The sequence below is a fragment of the Rhipicephalus sanguineus genome, chromosome 10, assembly GCF_013339695.2.
Source record: "Rhipicephalus sanguineus isolate Rsan-2018 chromosome 10, BIME_Rsan_1.4, whole genome shotgun sequence".
In the NCBI taxonomy this organism is placed as follows: Eukaryota; Metazoa; Arthropoda; class Arachnida; order Ixodida; family Ixodidae; genus Rhipicephalus; species Rhipicephalus sanguineus.
Window position 1 is genome coordinate 37,731,192 of NC_051185.1, and position 15,616 is coordinate 37,746,807.

The 15,616-nt window shown below is 45.7% G+C and overlaps 1 protein-coding gene across 2 annotated transcripts in view; it reads left to right on the forward strand.

Moving 5' to 3' along the window:
* The first annotated feature begins 5,048 nt into the window (after positions 1–5,048).
* Positions 5,049–15,616, forward strand: part of LOC119371680 (E3 ubiquitin-protein ligase MIB1) — a 526,638-nt gene continuing 516,070 nt past the window's right edge. For both annotated transcript variants that reach the window (XM_037642132.2, XM_037642133.2), the window contains exons 1-7: positions 5,049–5,445; positions 8,604–8,775; positions 10,336–10,570; positions 12,176–12,242; positions 12,688–12,818; positions 13,518–13,594; positions 15,373–15,574. In XM_037642132.2, coding sequence (XP_037498060.1) covers positions 5,205–5,445; positions 8,604–8,775; positions 10,336–10,570; positions 12,176–12,242; positions 12,688–12,818; positions 13,518–13,594; positions 15,373–15,574 — 1,125 coding nt within the window. In that variant the 5' untranslated portion in view covers positions 5,049–5,204. The remainder of the gene's footprint in view (positions 5,446–8,603; positions 8,776–10,335; positions 10,571–12,175; positions 12,243–12,687; positions 12,819–13,517; positions 13,595–15,372; positions 15,575–15,616) is intronic.

The window sequence follows — 15,616 nt, forward strand, 5'->3', positions numbered from 1 at the left end:
TGGGTCGGCCATTCTGTAAACGAGGAAGAAGATGGTTTAGTGTCACGGTAGGTATGTGGCCCTAAAAAAGATATTTTCGAGCCTTGTACCATGTAGCATATCAGAAGTTCGGTTGGATATGGGTCACCGGGCATACTGGAATCTTTCTAAATGAAGCAGCTGACTCACTCGCTTCAGCATCTTTAGATGGTCCGGTGTTAACATATAGTACCCCTTTTTTCTTTCATTACAGGAGAGAGATTCAAACGCCTGTTATTAAAAAAAAACACCGAAACAGCTCTCATACAATCAGAGGAGTGCCGGCACTTACAGTTCCCATGGAACATCAGCAAATGAATTTCACGTCGATACGAGGTGACACTCACAAGCTTTCGCTGTAGAGTTCCCCCGGTTATATTATTACCTTCATAATCTGGCTTCTCATTAACTGATCTCTGTGCAGTTTGCAATGAACCGGAAACGATAGATCACTTTTTTCTATCATGCCGCCGTTTCGCCTCACTACGTAGAACGTTTCTTGAAATGCCGACTCGTAGGCTGGGTTTACCATTTACTACTTCTAGCCTGTTGTCGTTTGGAGCCGATCAGTTTGAGGCAAGCCGCAGGGCTATTGCTACTGCGCCACAGAAATTCATTCAAGCAAGCGGAAGATTACACTGCTAGTGCTACCGATCACTGAAATCAACTTTTTTCCTTTTTTTTTCTATCTTTATCCTACGTCTTATTGAATTTCTTACCTCTTTCACTTTTTATTTACCTAGCGTTTCGTTCTTCTCTCCTTTTTTGATTTTTCATATGGTTTGCATTTACCTTTATAATCGACAGTGTGGCCAATGCACCTCGCGGGTATGAGCCACTTTCCTTTAGGCGACAGAACAAAAGAAAACGTGCAGCTAAAGGTGAAAGAAGAAACGTAAGAATCAAGGAAACCCTTCTCGAGCGCCATCAGAGTGAGGACATCATCCCCATGATCAAATACATACAGAATAAAAGATGGCCCTCAGTATAATAAGGGATATATAGAATAAAGGGAACGATTATACGAAAAAATACAATTAAAATATAAACAATTCAGGAGCCCTAGCCCTTGGGAAGCTGGGGGCAAACGAAGCTTTGCGTCGTGCCTGCGTGTAATACTTTTCTTTCTTTCTTTCTTTCTTTCTTTCTTTCTTTCTTTCTTTCTTTCTTTCTTTCTTTCTTTCTTTCTTTCTTTCTTTCTTTCTTTCTTTCTCGTGGCGGGTCCCTCCTGTTTCCTTCCTTTATGCCGGGAGTCAGACCTTCATCCACGAGCTCAGTAGCGCAACACTTCAGTTGCTTATAGGCTTCCCAAGCAACGCTTAGCGGCGCTGCTGCTTTTGACAGACAGCGCCATCTCTGGCAGAAAAAGAGAAACTGGGGTGTTAGCAGCGCGCGTTTTCCCTTCTCTCCACCGCGTTGCTGCTCGCTTCTGTGCACGTGCAGAGCTCTCGCGGTGCACTTTCGGCGCCTCGCAATGTACCGCTTGCAGTGCGGCTTCAAAAGGATTTTCAAGCTTGACTGGCACTTCCGAAAAGCGAACTTGATAAAATGAGAAAGGCTCGTCAATCACGTTAACGGTGAAGAGCAGACGATCGACGACAACCACGCCCGACTCAAAGCGAAATGCATTTCCGAAGTCGCGATTACACCGTGTAGGACGTATACCTCGAGGTAAGTCTCATTATGTCATGTTAAAGATGAATAATGGTCCACAGGCACTCCGAAATGAAGCCGTACACGCTATCGATGTTCTGCGGCGTGGACTACGAATCATATGATTGTTTTGATATGGCATGCTTACAGTAGCAGCCGTGTACTTTCGTGAACAAACGTTTGCGGCGTGCGAAAAAAGATTATACGGCCATGGCACTGCTTCCTGAGAAGGTTAGAGTCAAGTCCTCCGTGCTGCTGGAGAATCACCCGCCGATTAAGACGCGAGGCAGCTAGCTGAGCTTTAACCACTGTGAAGCAAGATGAACTGCTTGCCTCGTTTTTTCGGCTCTCGCGTCATGCTTGCAGTCTCTTTTTATGATATCGACTTGACAGGCGTATAAAACCTGTTGCGTGAACGCGGCTAGAAAATCGCACAAAGTCAGAAGGTGGTTACTTCAAGGTTGCAATTGCAAAGAATGTATTAAGTGCCAGTTATATTTAGCGGCTTAAATATATATCACGCTAATAAATTGACAAAAACAAAGCAAACCTGCAGAACGATGTCAAAGCTTGCTGAAAATGCACAGACGTCCGTTCCGGCGTGATAAAGCAGCCTTCCCGACGCGTGAAATGCAGGCGCCGAACTTCTGACAATGTGCGGAGTTCAGTTGAATTCAACCAACCGCGCAACGCTAACGGTATAACGCGAATGTGAACGTTCAACAACGACGGGTAGGTCTCACGAGCACGGGGAATCAAAACACAGTTGCTTCACCTACAACCGTAAATGGACTTTAACAATGCGAGAAGACAGCGAGTAGTCATTCCTGTAGTCGCTGCGTGCATGCGCCCCGTTACTTACCGATTCAGGTAGTCGGAACGAACGAAAGCGATGAACTCAGACAGCCAAAATAGAAGGCGAGACAGCGCTGTCAGCTATCCACGCTTGCCGCCTTTATTTCTCATGCGACACGCCCGGGAACCGACACAGTTTAACACGTGAATCGTGTGTCTTGGCGTTGTCTGCACTGTTGTGGCTGGCCACTAAACCGCAATACTTCGGACCACGCTTGCGCTTCTGCGGGGTCGCTTCTGCCATCGTGGAAATGCGCAGCTTCGCACAGCAAGCCTCTCGGTTCAACGTACCCAGCTGACGGCCTCCCAGTTACCCGCACCGAGAGAAGAACGCGTGCGCACGTGCGCTACCGCTACCGTGAAAGGGGCTGAGTTGGCGAGTCGGCCGCGCAGACGGTTCAGAGCTTTCCGACAGAGCCGCAGCGCGGCTGGCGCGGCGCTGTCGTCGCGCCGCAAACTTGAGCTTGGGTTCCCTATGGCGAAGGGGGGTGGGGGAGGGCACCCTCCTTAATCATCTAAAGGGGGGGCGCCAAACTCAGTCGGACATTTCACGTCGGTTACGCATGTTTTTTGACGATAATGGCGACCAACGACCCCCGATGTTGCATTCAACTTATCTCCTGATGTTGCATCCCCTGAAAAGAGAGAAAGCTCTTTAATGAAAAACAGAGAATTCTGCCGGCATATATAAAGGCGCCTACATGCCACTCTGTATAGGGGAGGGGGAGATTGAGGACAGAAAGGCCCTAGGAGGAGGAGGGCAGGAAAGGAAAAGGAAAAAAAAAAGAGAAGATATTATGATCGTGGTATGTACATGTCACAACGTAATGATGTTGATGTAAGTTGCAGTTTGTCAACTCGGTTAATGTCCTCGAGGAATCTGAACAGAAATGTTAAAATCTGACGTTGCTGAGAAGGAGAAGACGTAGGTCCAAGTATTTTCCCGAGATCTAGCGGTGCTTGGGAGGTTGACCATATTCTACTTTGGAGACAGGTTCTTTCTTCTCTGTATGCTTGGCAATCTAATAAAATATGTTCTATTGATTCTAGAGCACCACAGTTATCACAGTATGGGTCAGTGGTCAAACCAAGGCGGCACATGTAGCTGTTGGTGAATGCTGCGTTGAGGCGAAGTTGATGATAGAGTGTCTCAAGGTGACGAGGAAGGTGATGCGGAAGTCTTGTTTTTAAGTCAGGGTCTATGGAGCGGAGAAATGTTGCATCGAACTTGCCCAAGACCCTAGCAAGCTTTATCTCCTTACTTGCCACTGTGGTCCCCGGAAAGCCGGGTACCAATGGCATGCCTTTGTGAGAAGAACTCGACCACCGGCAGGGGGAGGAGGGGCGGGTGGCGCTACGGTAAAACATCACCCCCCTCCTCCCTCAATGGTGAACCCTGCGCATGCTATGGCCATCAGCGATGCTTACCCACAGCAACGCAAGGCTCGGCGCATGCGCAGTGCGTCAGCGATGACACTATTTCACCATCGCGCGCACCGCGTCGTCTAAGCACACATTCGTCGAAGACGCTCAGGGATCACGCGATTGTGAAGTAAGCACGAAAAAAAAAAAGAGAAAACGAAAATTAATGCAGCTTGGCACTAGTGGTGTCAAGCCTGAAGGAAGTGCGGAGCTGGGCAGCCTTCTTTGTTTCTCTTCGGTTTTTACCTTTCCTTTCCTCCCCTCTTTCTTTCTTTTTCCGTTTTCCAGTTTTTTTCTGTCTTTTTTATTTCTATTTATTTATATTTATCTTTTTTCTCTTTCTTTATCTCTCCGTTTCTCGATTGCTTCCTCTTTTTTTTTCTGTTTTTATACGTGGTTATGCCTGCGTTACGCCAAGCGACGACAGCATACGACAGCCCGGGGCTCTAAAGTGCTCCGCACTTATAAACTTCGCATGTGCAGCAGGGGCGTAGGCAGAAATTTTTTTCGGGGGGCGGGGCGAGGGCACCTCCTTGTTCTGAAGTGGGGGCCGGCAGGCAGATGTGTTCAAGTGTCATTTTGTGCTGCGTATGCCATGACAAAAAAAAAAAAAAAAAGAAATAAAAAGAGAACGAAAAGGGGGGGGGGGGGGGCATTGGCCCGGTGTGCCACCCCTTGGCTGCGCCACTGATGTGCAGTGATTCGTGCAGGCTGGAATCACTAATAGTACCGTGTATCACCCGCTTGCGTGTTAACGCTAAGTGTGCTCACGACTGTACTGCGTCGTGAACACAACCAGAGTATGTGCTCAATGTTACAACATTCGTGTCTGCAACTGCGGCATTGCTGCGAGTTTTCCTGACGTATTCAGTGCATTAAAGAGTAAGTTTGGTTCGCGCTGTCTCTCTTTGTTACGGTGATTCACAAAACACGTTGCAAAACCTTGAATTAAAAACGCGCGCCACTTTCTTTCGCCCACTGAGCATGCTCAGCGGCTCAAGCTCAGCGCGAGTCTCTCCGGGAAAATACGCACTCCACTGTTACGACGTCGTTTCGGGACGTCGATATTGAAGTATCGCTTATTACGACGCTCCGAGAAGCGAGAGAAAAAGCTTGCGCGATCGGCGTCGGTTGGCTACCAGAAAGGAAACACTGCAGTTCGTCGTTTATAGTCGGCGAGTCTGAACCTTGGTATCCTGCGCCCTGGGCCGTAGCTATCCTTGGACGAGGAGCATGCCCTACTATTTTTGAGAGGCATGGATCAGTGCGGCCCGTCTCGGACTAACCGGACGAATGTCATGGAAGGCGTTGGATCGCGCGTAATCCGTGGTCCCGACTGGAAATGGGGCAAACAGGACGGTGGCGATGGACACTTGGGAACCGTGCGTAATTTCGAGTCTTCCGAAGAAGTTGTGGTCGTCTGGGACAACGGCACGGCGGCCAACTACCGCTGCTCCGGAACGTATGATCTCCGCATCGTTGACAGTGCACCCACAGGTGTGTTTTTCAACTTCTTACGGGGCGCGCTCGAAGAAACAACTGGAGCGTTCTGCACTTTCGAACACCGAGGCTTGTTTTAAGTATTCGCTGCATTCCCACTTTGTCGTTACCGGCCTCACTTTAGACTAAAACTGTTTCCACGTGCGCACAACTTTTTTTGGTCCATGAAAGACCAGGAACCTACGATCGTGTTGTCGTTTCGCTGTGTGCTCTAACGTCGTATGCGCTTTGTTAACTGCTTGTCAGCCTAGTTAGACATCATGGGCAGGCTTGAAAGTCTCAAAGCAGAGCCTCAACGCCTCCTGCTTGCGTATCATTCAAGTTTTTTGACGGTTCAGCCAACATCTAAGCTTCTACTAACTTTGTTGTCAGTGTCCATTGTTAAAGCTCCACGGCGCACGAAGGCAATCCGCAGAATCAGTCCGTGAAGACCTTGGGTTTCTATTCAACCTCGGTACACTGATGTTATTGAAAAGTCGACAGAATTTCTTTCAACCGTGGCGACCGTTGCGTGGGATGAGCTGTCATCCGCGAAAAACCGCAGTTTTCATTCATTCGTCATCGCTTTGTTAACTTTAGTTTCGCGCTGTGTTTTTATTCTAGTCTCGTAGCTAAGCGCGTAAGCTCGTTCTCAGGTCTTTCACTACGCGCTACTTTTGCATCTGAGATAGTGTTTACGTTAAGTACATCGCTTGTAACAGAAGACAGGTTAGGTTTCGTGCCTTTGTTTTTGTTTACGAACCGAACTTGCTTCTTCGCTGAGACAACCCCGATGTGCCTGAGCTGGGGCAGTGCTGGTTGAAGGTCTACGCCGTATTTATGCGTTGTTGTGGAGCCTGGTGCGAGCTGTACCGGTCCGCTTGTAGCATTGGCCCGAAAGTTCACTTCATTAAATGGCTGATGCTGTGCCCCAGTCTTTCCTATACCTTTCTCCTCTCTCTCTCTCTCTCTCTCTCTCTCTCCTTCTCGCCTCCAAGGTCCGGCAGCGTGGACGAGTCGCGACCCCGACCGGAATGATTATCATCCCGTCTTTGACAATGATGCGTCCATCTATATCAAACCAGGGCCACACGGCCACAGTCCACCCAGTGACAGGCTTATTTCGATCAGCTCGCGCGGATTCGAACCTTACGTGCATGTTTCTTACGTGCATTTTATTTTTGGCCCATTCAGTCATGGTGTCTTCTTAACGAAGTGCTACTTACATTTGAAGACATTGCTGACTTTATGCTGTTAACCCGGAAACAATAGCGTAAGTATCTTTAGCGAGAAAGGTAATACAGAACAACAGTGTCATTAATACGTATAACACCTTCTCGACATGTTGCTCTATGTCAGACGAGTGTCATTTCTTAGATGTAATATTAGTCACTGCATCTAGTTGTGAATGAAGTCTTTTTCATAATGCAATGCATCATCTAACTTTTGAAGGTGGATATATGTAGTGAACTAATTTGTGTGACTGTAACAACTGGCCTAACGTGACAAGTATTCAGACTGTGGGTTCAAACTTATTTTTTTGCTATTTTAATGTGTTTCTAAAAAAGTAATCAGATGCCGTAAGAGGATAGATACAATTGGTACTGAAGGGGTTAGGGCAATCATACGAGCTCATGTAGGACACTGTTGGAGGGGCTTTCTGGGGAGCTGATCAAGTTTTCTTTTTTGAGGATCATTTTATACGTATCAAAGGAACGATAAGGATTGATTGCTTGATCAGGGCGTCACTGTCTCCTTAGTTGGGAAGTGATGAAAAGGAATGATTTTGCTGTCAATGTGTTGATAGGGTGGGGGAGGGGGTGGTTCAGGATTGATGATAGGCACAGCTTTGTGGGTATTAATCAGTACTGGTTATCAACATCAACTTGGCTTGATAATCAGTATTGATTAATACCCACAAAGCAAAGGCCGTTGATGATAACGAGGCCTCCTTCGCAGAAAAGGCAGCCAGACTATCTTGCAGTACAATATGAGAAAAACATTACAGGCGTTGTAAAAAAAAAATTGAATTGAGCTGTTTTTATAGATTACCCTTCAGTGATATGATAAAAGCCTCTCTGCCATGAAAGGACTAGACAAACCAAAGCCGATGCTGAAATAAGAAAATGATGCGATGCAGCCTTTGTGTCCACACTAGCAATATTTATTATGCCTGTTTATGACTGATTAGTTAAGGAGAACCTGAATCAGCGTTCTACAAGGACTGAAGCATACCTCAGTTGCAAACGTGTGATATGTAGGACAGTAATTAGATTCTAAACGAGGCAGATGTTGAGTGTTTAAAGTGTTGAAATTTTTTACCACATTGCAACAACCCAAGCGCACAAAAAAAACACAGTAGTATGTATGATGTCATCCTGCCGTCTAGAAATGGAAGATAAGCCTTCGTTATCTGCTCCAGTAATTAACCTCTTACCACACAATTGAACAGATTTGTACTTATGAAAGACCGTGTCAAAAGTCTAAACAGATTCAATATTTCCATTCCATGTACTTTTAAGCTGTTAGCACTGCAGACAGAGGTGGCATCAGGCTTTGATTTACCCAAGGGAGGTACAGTAGGGAGTTTTCACAAACCTCAATGGAAGGTTTCTTTAAAGAGTGTAATGTAGGTATAGAATCGCTCAGTAGTGAAACTGTTGAGCTAACAACGATATGCTGGACATTACAAGGCTGATCAAGTGACGGCATTTGCTAGCCAAATGACAAGGTAGACATGAACGAGACTTTTTAACATGTGTCGGTCATACTTAACTGTTCGTGATCATGCAATATAGAAACTTCCTGATGGGCTATTCTTGGCAGTTTTCCTGCCGAAGAATTTCTTGGCAGTCTGATCTGCATTGCCACAGAAACATTATTGATTGACATGTATGAAGTTTTTGGATACTTTTATTTGATCACAGTGAATTAACTTTAACAGTGCACTCAATATGTGAATGTTTCAAGGAACCAAAATTGATGTTTTAATAAACTGGTTTGGGTAGGTGTATTCATTCAGCCTTGTGACATCAAGAAAATGCATCTGAAAAAAAGGCAACCGAATGCAATGTGTTTTGTCTGTTTTTATTTGGCAGTGATGAAATAAGTATAACATTCTTTTTGTGCATTCACATTCTCGAATATGTGAGCATGTTACCCATGTCTCCACGCAGGCGTCAAACACGAGGGCACCATGTGCGACACGTGTCGCCAGCAGCCCATCTTTGGCATCCGGTGGAAGTGTGCCGAGTGCTCCAACTACGACCTCTGCTCCATGTGCTACCACGGCGACAAGCACCAACTGCGACACCGTTTCTTCCGCATCACCAACCCGGGCAGCGAACGGTGAGCTACCGGCTCCTCCTGTGGTTGAGCTGCAATACTGATTGGTTCTTCGAGGAATGTTGTGGTTCATATAGAAAGGTATCCACAGTCTACACATCTTTACTAGCAAAGCAACTGGATAGCCTAACGCTGAGAGAGAGAGAGAGAGAGAGAGAGGGTAAAAGAATGTCAGGTAGGTTCACCAGATGAGGTCTCCAGTTGGCTGTGCTGTACTTTGGAAGGGGAAAGGGGTGTGTGAAAGAATGGGAGAGAAGAATAACTTATGAATTCAGTATAATTTCATTACGACTATGGCAATGTCCAAGTAATGCACAAGAACATTGTCAATGCACAGTTTCAGTATATCGTGCAGTCTGGTTTCTCCAAGAAACAGCAGCAACACCGTTATAGTGACTTGCGTTGAAGTGTATTGAAGAATATATGTGACTATGTTGCATTCATCATGTTGCGTTGTGTGAATATGTTAACATTCACCATTATGTTGCATTATGGCAGTCACTGTTACACGCAATGTTTGCCGAGAAAACAAGAGACCCAAGGAAGTACAGTAAAAAGCAATATCAGTCGAGAACTTCCTGCCAAACCATAATGTAAAGATGAACCTTCACTACCTAGGCCCATCTCAAGCTTGCTTTCATTGAATGTGTTACAGGTTGACTTAGGGCACATTGATTTCGATTCTCTTTATTTACCAGAACAGAATAGAAAATATTCTGGATTGGTTCTTAGGCTAAAAGCTGCAAAGAAGCAGCTTGACCAGTAGCCACAAGTTTTTTTGGGGGGTGTGTGTGTTTAACCACCCTTTATGCATGTTCATGCGTGTGTTTGTGTGTGTGTGTGTATACACATGTAAATTGAAAATTTTTCAGGGGGGGGGGGTGTTTGAACTCCCCCACTCTACACAGTGCCAGTGCAGGAGTTGAACACAGGGCAGGAGTCGCATGTTGCCATGTAAATGGTCACGCCAGTGCAAGAGATCATTTACATGGCGACATGTGACAGTATAGAAAGGTTTACAAAAGAGACACATGTAATCGTACTTTAGTAAAAATATACAATTCATTACACAGGTAGCAGAAAACAATGTTTAATGCAGATAGAACCTATAACTATACCCATACACGAGTAAATGTAAAAAATAATACTCATATTTGTTTACAAAAACAAAGAAACGGTAGTATACTACTAATGCAACAGCTTTCAACAATAGAAAGAACTAGACCAATACTTTTGACTGTAACACAAGAACATGACATTAATACATAAAACAATGGAAAACTATAGCAGTGTATTATGTTCACCACAATGCATTATTTAGAGACTATCTGCTTATGAGTAAGTAGATTAATAGGCCAGAAAAATTTGTAGAAATTATTTAGCACAGGTTTCTGTAAGTGTTGATGCTTATTTAGAATAACTGGGCAGTTATATTTCAAAGACTGTAGTTTATATTGGCAGAGCCCCCCTCTATAACTTCTTGCGCAGCCTACTGTTTTTCTTTTGGGATGGTATGCCCCATATGTGGGCATCCTCTAATTTGCATTGTGCATTCGTTCGCAGGGCGCTCATGGAGCCCCGTCGTAAGAGCAAGAAAATGGGAGTCCGCGGCATGTTCCCCGGAGCGAGAGTAGTCCGAGGCGTGGACTGGCAGTGGGAGGATCAGGACGGCGGCAACGGGCGCCGGGGTAAGGTCACGGAGATCCAGGACTGGAGCGCGGCCAGCCCTCGCAGTGCCGCCTACGTGGTGTGGGACAACGGGGCCAAGAACCTCTACCGCGTCGGCTTCGAAGGCATGGTAAGCGCTCATTTTGTAGCGTCTGAATGCGAGCCAGTTGCTACGTATTCATAGGTAAAACAGCGCAGTAGGAATCACGGGCAAGTAGACACAGGATCAACGCCATGATAGTTGGCCGGGGGGATGGGGCTGCAAAGGAGGCATTTGCCCCCCCCCCCCCTTCCCCACAGAAAGCAACACCAGTGCTCCCCCTCTCCCCATTGCTATGCAACACGGCTTTGCACCCCCGAAGTCAAAATCCTGCCTATACCCATGATCAATGCTAACTGCCAACTGCTTTGGCTTATTGTGAAAACACACTAATATACCTAGAAAGGGGACACAGGGAAGGGGTAGATTATCAACACTTTTAGCGGCGAATGCGTCAAGTAATAAGCTTGTTTAGTAAAAAAATATTACTTGCAGCGAAAGTTACGCTGCTTGTCAGCTAGTTACGCTCCTTGTCAGGCGCGGTAATGCATCCTGCTTCTTTAAACTTCATTGCGAATGCTTCGAAAACTTCACGTGCAGTCTGATGTGCAGTGCCATGTGATGTGATCAACTTTCATTGTGCAAACTAGAAAAAGAACTGGACACAGCGAAGAAAGACGCCTACAGAACGCACGTGGCTTTCTTCGCTGTGTCCAGTTCTTCTTGTAGCTTGTGCAAGGAAAGTTGATTATGTTTACCTAACTAGCCCATTGTCAGGCTTTTCTCATGTGATGTGCACATTGTCGCACTTATCGCAGTAGGGAGGAGCCCAGGAATGCCGCTGAATGTCAGAGTCAAGAATCGAGCTCCTTCGGATCTCCCCAGTTTGGCTGCACATATTGCGCTAGTTTGGGGAATGCAGCACTCTTGGTTCTCGATTACCGGAAATGACGCTGGTTAACACTCCCGGTGCTAGGTGTGCAGTTGTGGCTTGCCGTTTCGTGTCGTTAGTGTGAAGCAGGAGAGATCCACACGTGAATATCAATAACCACAGAGCTGCAGACATGCTTCCCACTTCTACGAGAATGTACCATTGTTGGATGCACATGTGCTGACATAGATGTGAATTGGCGGCTAAGTGCATGTGGCATCCACAATGCACAAACCCGCATAGTTTATCCACAAACCTGCATAGTTTATTGCACAGGCACTAATACCTAAGAAAGTGTATGGGAGACAAAGCGACAGCTGTAGCTTATGTGGATGTCAAAAAATATTGCTCGAAATTCGTCGTCAGCCCTTCAAAGCTTAGGTTTTGCTGTGTATTGAAAGATTTAGTGACTCTAATTATGAATCAATCAATCAATCAATCAATCAATCAATCAATCAATCAATCAATCAATCAATCAATCAATCAATCAATCAATCAATCAATCAATCAATCAATAATCAATCAATTGATCGATCAATCAATCAATCACAGTGCATTTTCTTAGTTTTCTGTTCATCCTTGTACCTTCTGTTTGTCAAGTACCTACTAGTCCCTTATTCCTCGCTTTGTACTTTGCTAACCTTAAATGCGTTGAATAATTGGTATGTTAAAATTGACATGTTTCTTGCGGATGTGGTGTTTAGGCATTATATTAGCAGGTGCTTGTCACTCAGTGGAGGACACTTGTTTCCTTTTGTTTTCAGGCTGACCTCAAAGTTGTGAATGACGCAAAGGGTGGCACAGTCTACAGGGACCATCTACCCCTCTTAGGTAAGTCGTTCATGCTTCGAAGTGATCATTGCAATCTGTTCAGTGATGAAACACCATAGCGCTGGTCACTAATTGTTTACAACTCCCAACCAGGTGCATGTAAACATGCTGAAAACTTTCAAAAGTGGGTTGACTGTCACTCTTTTTTAATTCATTCTTTGAACTGAATGATCGTTATTCAAACATTACAGTTATTGTTCAATCATCAATACAAACATACAATTTGCGTCCACGTTCACGCTTTCTGCACAGTAAGCCAGGCAACTGGTGGAATTTTGTATGCTGCTGCGCTCAAATTTCGCATTAGGGAGTATTGTAGTGGTTGGTGAATTTTCTTTTGTTTTCACGTGTTTCTGCAGTGCCCTTTTCGTCGATGTGGATTATCGCTTCTCGCTGTCTTCGTATTTTGCCACTTCACTTCAACCTCTTCATCTTTCCCTCGCAGGAGAACAAGGCCCCGGCCGTTCTGGAGGCGTGGGCTTCCAAGTCGGCGACCAAGTGAACGTAGACTTGGATCTTGAGATTGTCCAGTCACTTCAGCATGGCCATGGTGGCTGGACAGATGGAATGTATGAGGTGTGTTGACAACTCATCGCGCATTAATGTAGTGTTTTGGGTTTGTTGGTATGATATCATGAGGCTAATAGCGTACGGGAAGACTAGGATGAAGAAGGATGTTTGTGTCCTTCTGTGTGTGTCATGTCCTCCTTCGCCGTCGTCTCTCCATGCACTATAAGCCTCATGATGTGAGCATGCATGCTGGTGCGAGGTCTGCCTATCAGGAGAGGTCCGTGTTGTCGGCCGAACACATTCGGCGGCACATTTCCTTTAGCAGGATGTGGGGCGCACTATGCGACTCCTTTAAAATGATGACTCTCTTGCCCGTTTGCTTATCTTTTAGGGCATGCTGTGAGTGATAGTGCAGTAGCGCATTTATATCACTTAACAGCTCAGCAAGCCACAACAGATGGCGTAACAATGTATGATGTAGTAACTTCAAGGCAGGGTTGCTGCCAGTGTTTTGTGCTCTCATCTTAGACCTCTTTTTCTCAATATGAGTGACGTTTTTGATATCGTAGCAAGATAACTTACTAATACAGTTTTAACTGTCTGCCTCTTCAGTGTCCCATTAAAAGGAAGTAATGCTTCAAGCCTCTGACTTGCCGTTTTCGAAGCCATAGTCATTTTTATTGGTAGCATAAAACTTACTGCCGAGAGCAATTTCTGTACAGGAGAAGATTCTGATCATTTATTATTGTTACAATTTCTTTGCAGTGTCTTGGAACAACAGGCACAGTGATTGGTGTTGACGAAGACCACGACATAGTGGTCTCCTATCCAAGTGCTAACAGGTATGGAGAGAGGCGGAGCTTGTATTTTTCGAATTCATGAACACCATTTTAAATTGTTCGTCAGTTTTTCCGGCCTGTTCACGTATTCCTGACTTGATTGTTCAGCTGTTCTACCAGGAAGTGAAGGATTGTTATTTTTGAAAGATTGTACAGTAGAATCACGGTGATACGAGCTTGGGGGATACGAATTTCGGTCTGATACGAATTCGTAAAACTCCCCGGCCGAATTCTATTTTGTCCAATGGGCCATAATTCGACTGTTCTGAACACTTTTCTGCGTTGCGATGGGTGATACGAACATGGGTACCGAAACAGTCGAGCGACGGCCGAGAGCAGCATGCTCCGAAAGCTTCAGAAGTGCATGCGCGGCCAGCGCACACACATTCAGAACTGTAGTTATCATTCACCACAACCGCTGCGGACGAAACCGCGGTCGCTATCGACGCAATCGTTTATGGCGACAACAAAACTCCGGAAGTGCACACACATCCAACGCTCACTGAGCCAAAGCGATACTGCGTGCCGCGACTGGTGCGGACAAAACTGCGGTAGACCTGATCATAGGTGGGAACGATGCAGTTCAGAAGGCATGTGCGCAGCCAGCGCACACGAATTTAAAAAAAGGACTATCGTTCGCCACAACCGCTGTGCACGCAACCGTGGTCGCTATCTACGCATTCATGTATGGTGACGACGAAACCGAAAGTACACGTGCATCCAACGCTCGCTGAGTCGAAGCAATGCTGCTTGCCGCAACCACTGCAGACAAAACCGTGGTAGACGCGATCATACCAACAGTGCTATGGATTTAAAGTGGAACTACTGTTTGCCGCAACTGCTATGCACGAAACCACAGTTACTATCCACGCGATCATCAATAGTAACTACGCAGCTCTGAAGGTACGTGGCTAACACAGCGGTAAATTACAGGCAATAAAGTCGTAAAAAGTCATGGACCGTTTTGACATTCCTGTTTGCACTATGGTGGAGCGGACTTCAGCACCTCGTTTTCAGTTGGCCTCAAGCGAAGCTTTGACGTGCACATTCATGGCAGCTGCCTCCTGTAGTGGTCCGTTCGCGTGTGTCCCAGAAAGATGTATGCGAGTTCTTTCTATGGAAATGAATGCTCTGTGCATATATCGTGGTTTGAAAACGAACTTTGCTAGTTTTTTGGCGATATGAAATTTCAGGTGATATGAATATTTTCACTCCCCCTTGAGATTCGTATCACAGAGATTCCACTGTATTTATGTGTGCGTTAGTTATGACGCAGTATCACTTGTGGTGCTTACTCAATACGCTGTTTCAACATTTTCCGGCTAGGCCAACAAGCAATGCCATATTAGCAGTGCGATATTTTCAATCGATGAGCACCTGAGCATTCCTGAAAGATCTAGTGGTGCTGCTTCCACATTCTGTTTGGAATGAAAGTTTATTTGACATCCTCTACTTGCATGAATTTTCATGGCAAGTGCGTCTCGTAAACATGGTGAGGTTTACAAACGTTACTTCGCAAAGAATGTTATTTGAAGCTCGGAGCAGTGAACAAGTATCAATAAAGTTGTTTGCTCTTTTTCGTGTGTTAAGATGTTAACCTGTAGCTTTCCTATTAAACATTTAATCTTGTTGAACTTTTTTAGGGTTGGTTGTGTGTTTCACTAACTGTGACCCATTGAAGGCAATTTGTGCACTCCCTTCCTGTGTGTTAAGGAGGAAATGGGTGCTTCAACATCGTATTTGTAACTGTGCCTGAAAGCTTGTTCCGTTGTTGCCATCAGGTGGACGTTCAACCCGGCCGTGCTGACTCGCGTCAACACGGCATCAACTGCATCGACGTCGGCGGCCAGTGGCAGCGGTGTTGGGGACGCGACCTCGTCGCAGCAGTTTTCCGTAGGTGACCTGGTGCAGATCTGCAGTGACCTCGAACGCATCAAGATCCTCCAGCGGGGTCACGGAGAGTGGGCCGAAGCAATGACTCCTGTGAGTTGGACTTTGCTGCGCAGCAGACGCTCGTTGAACGGA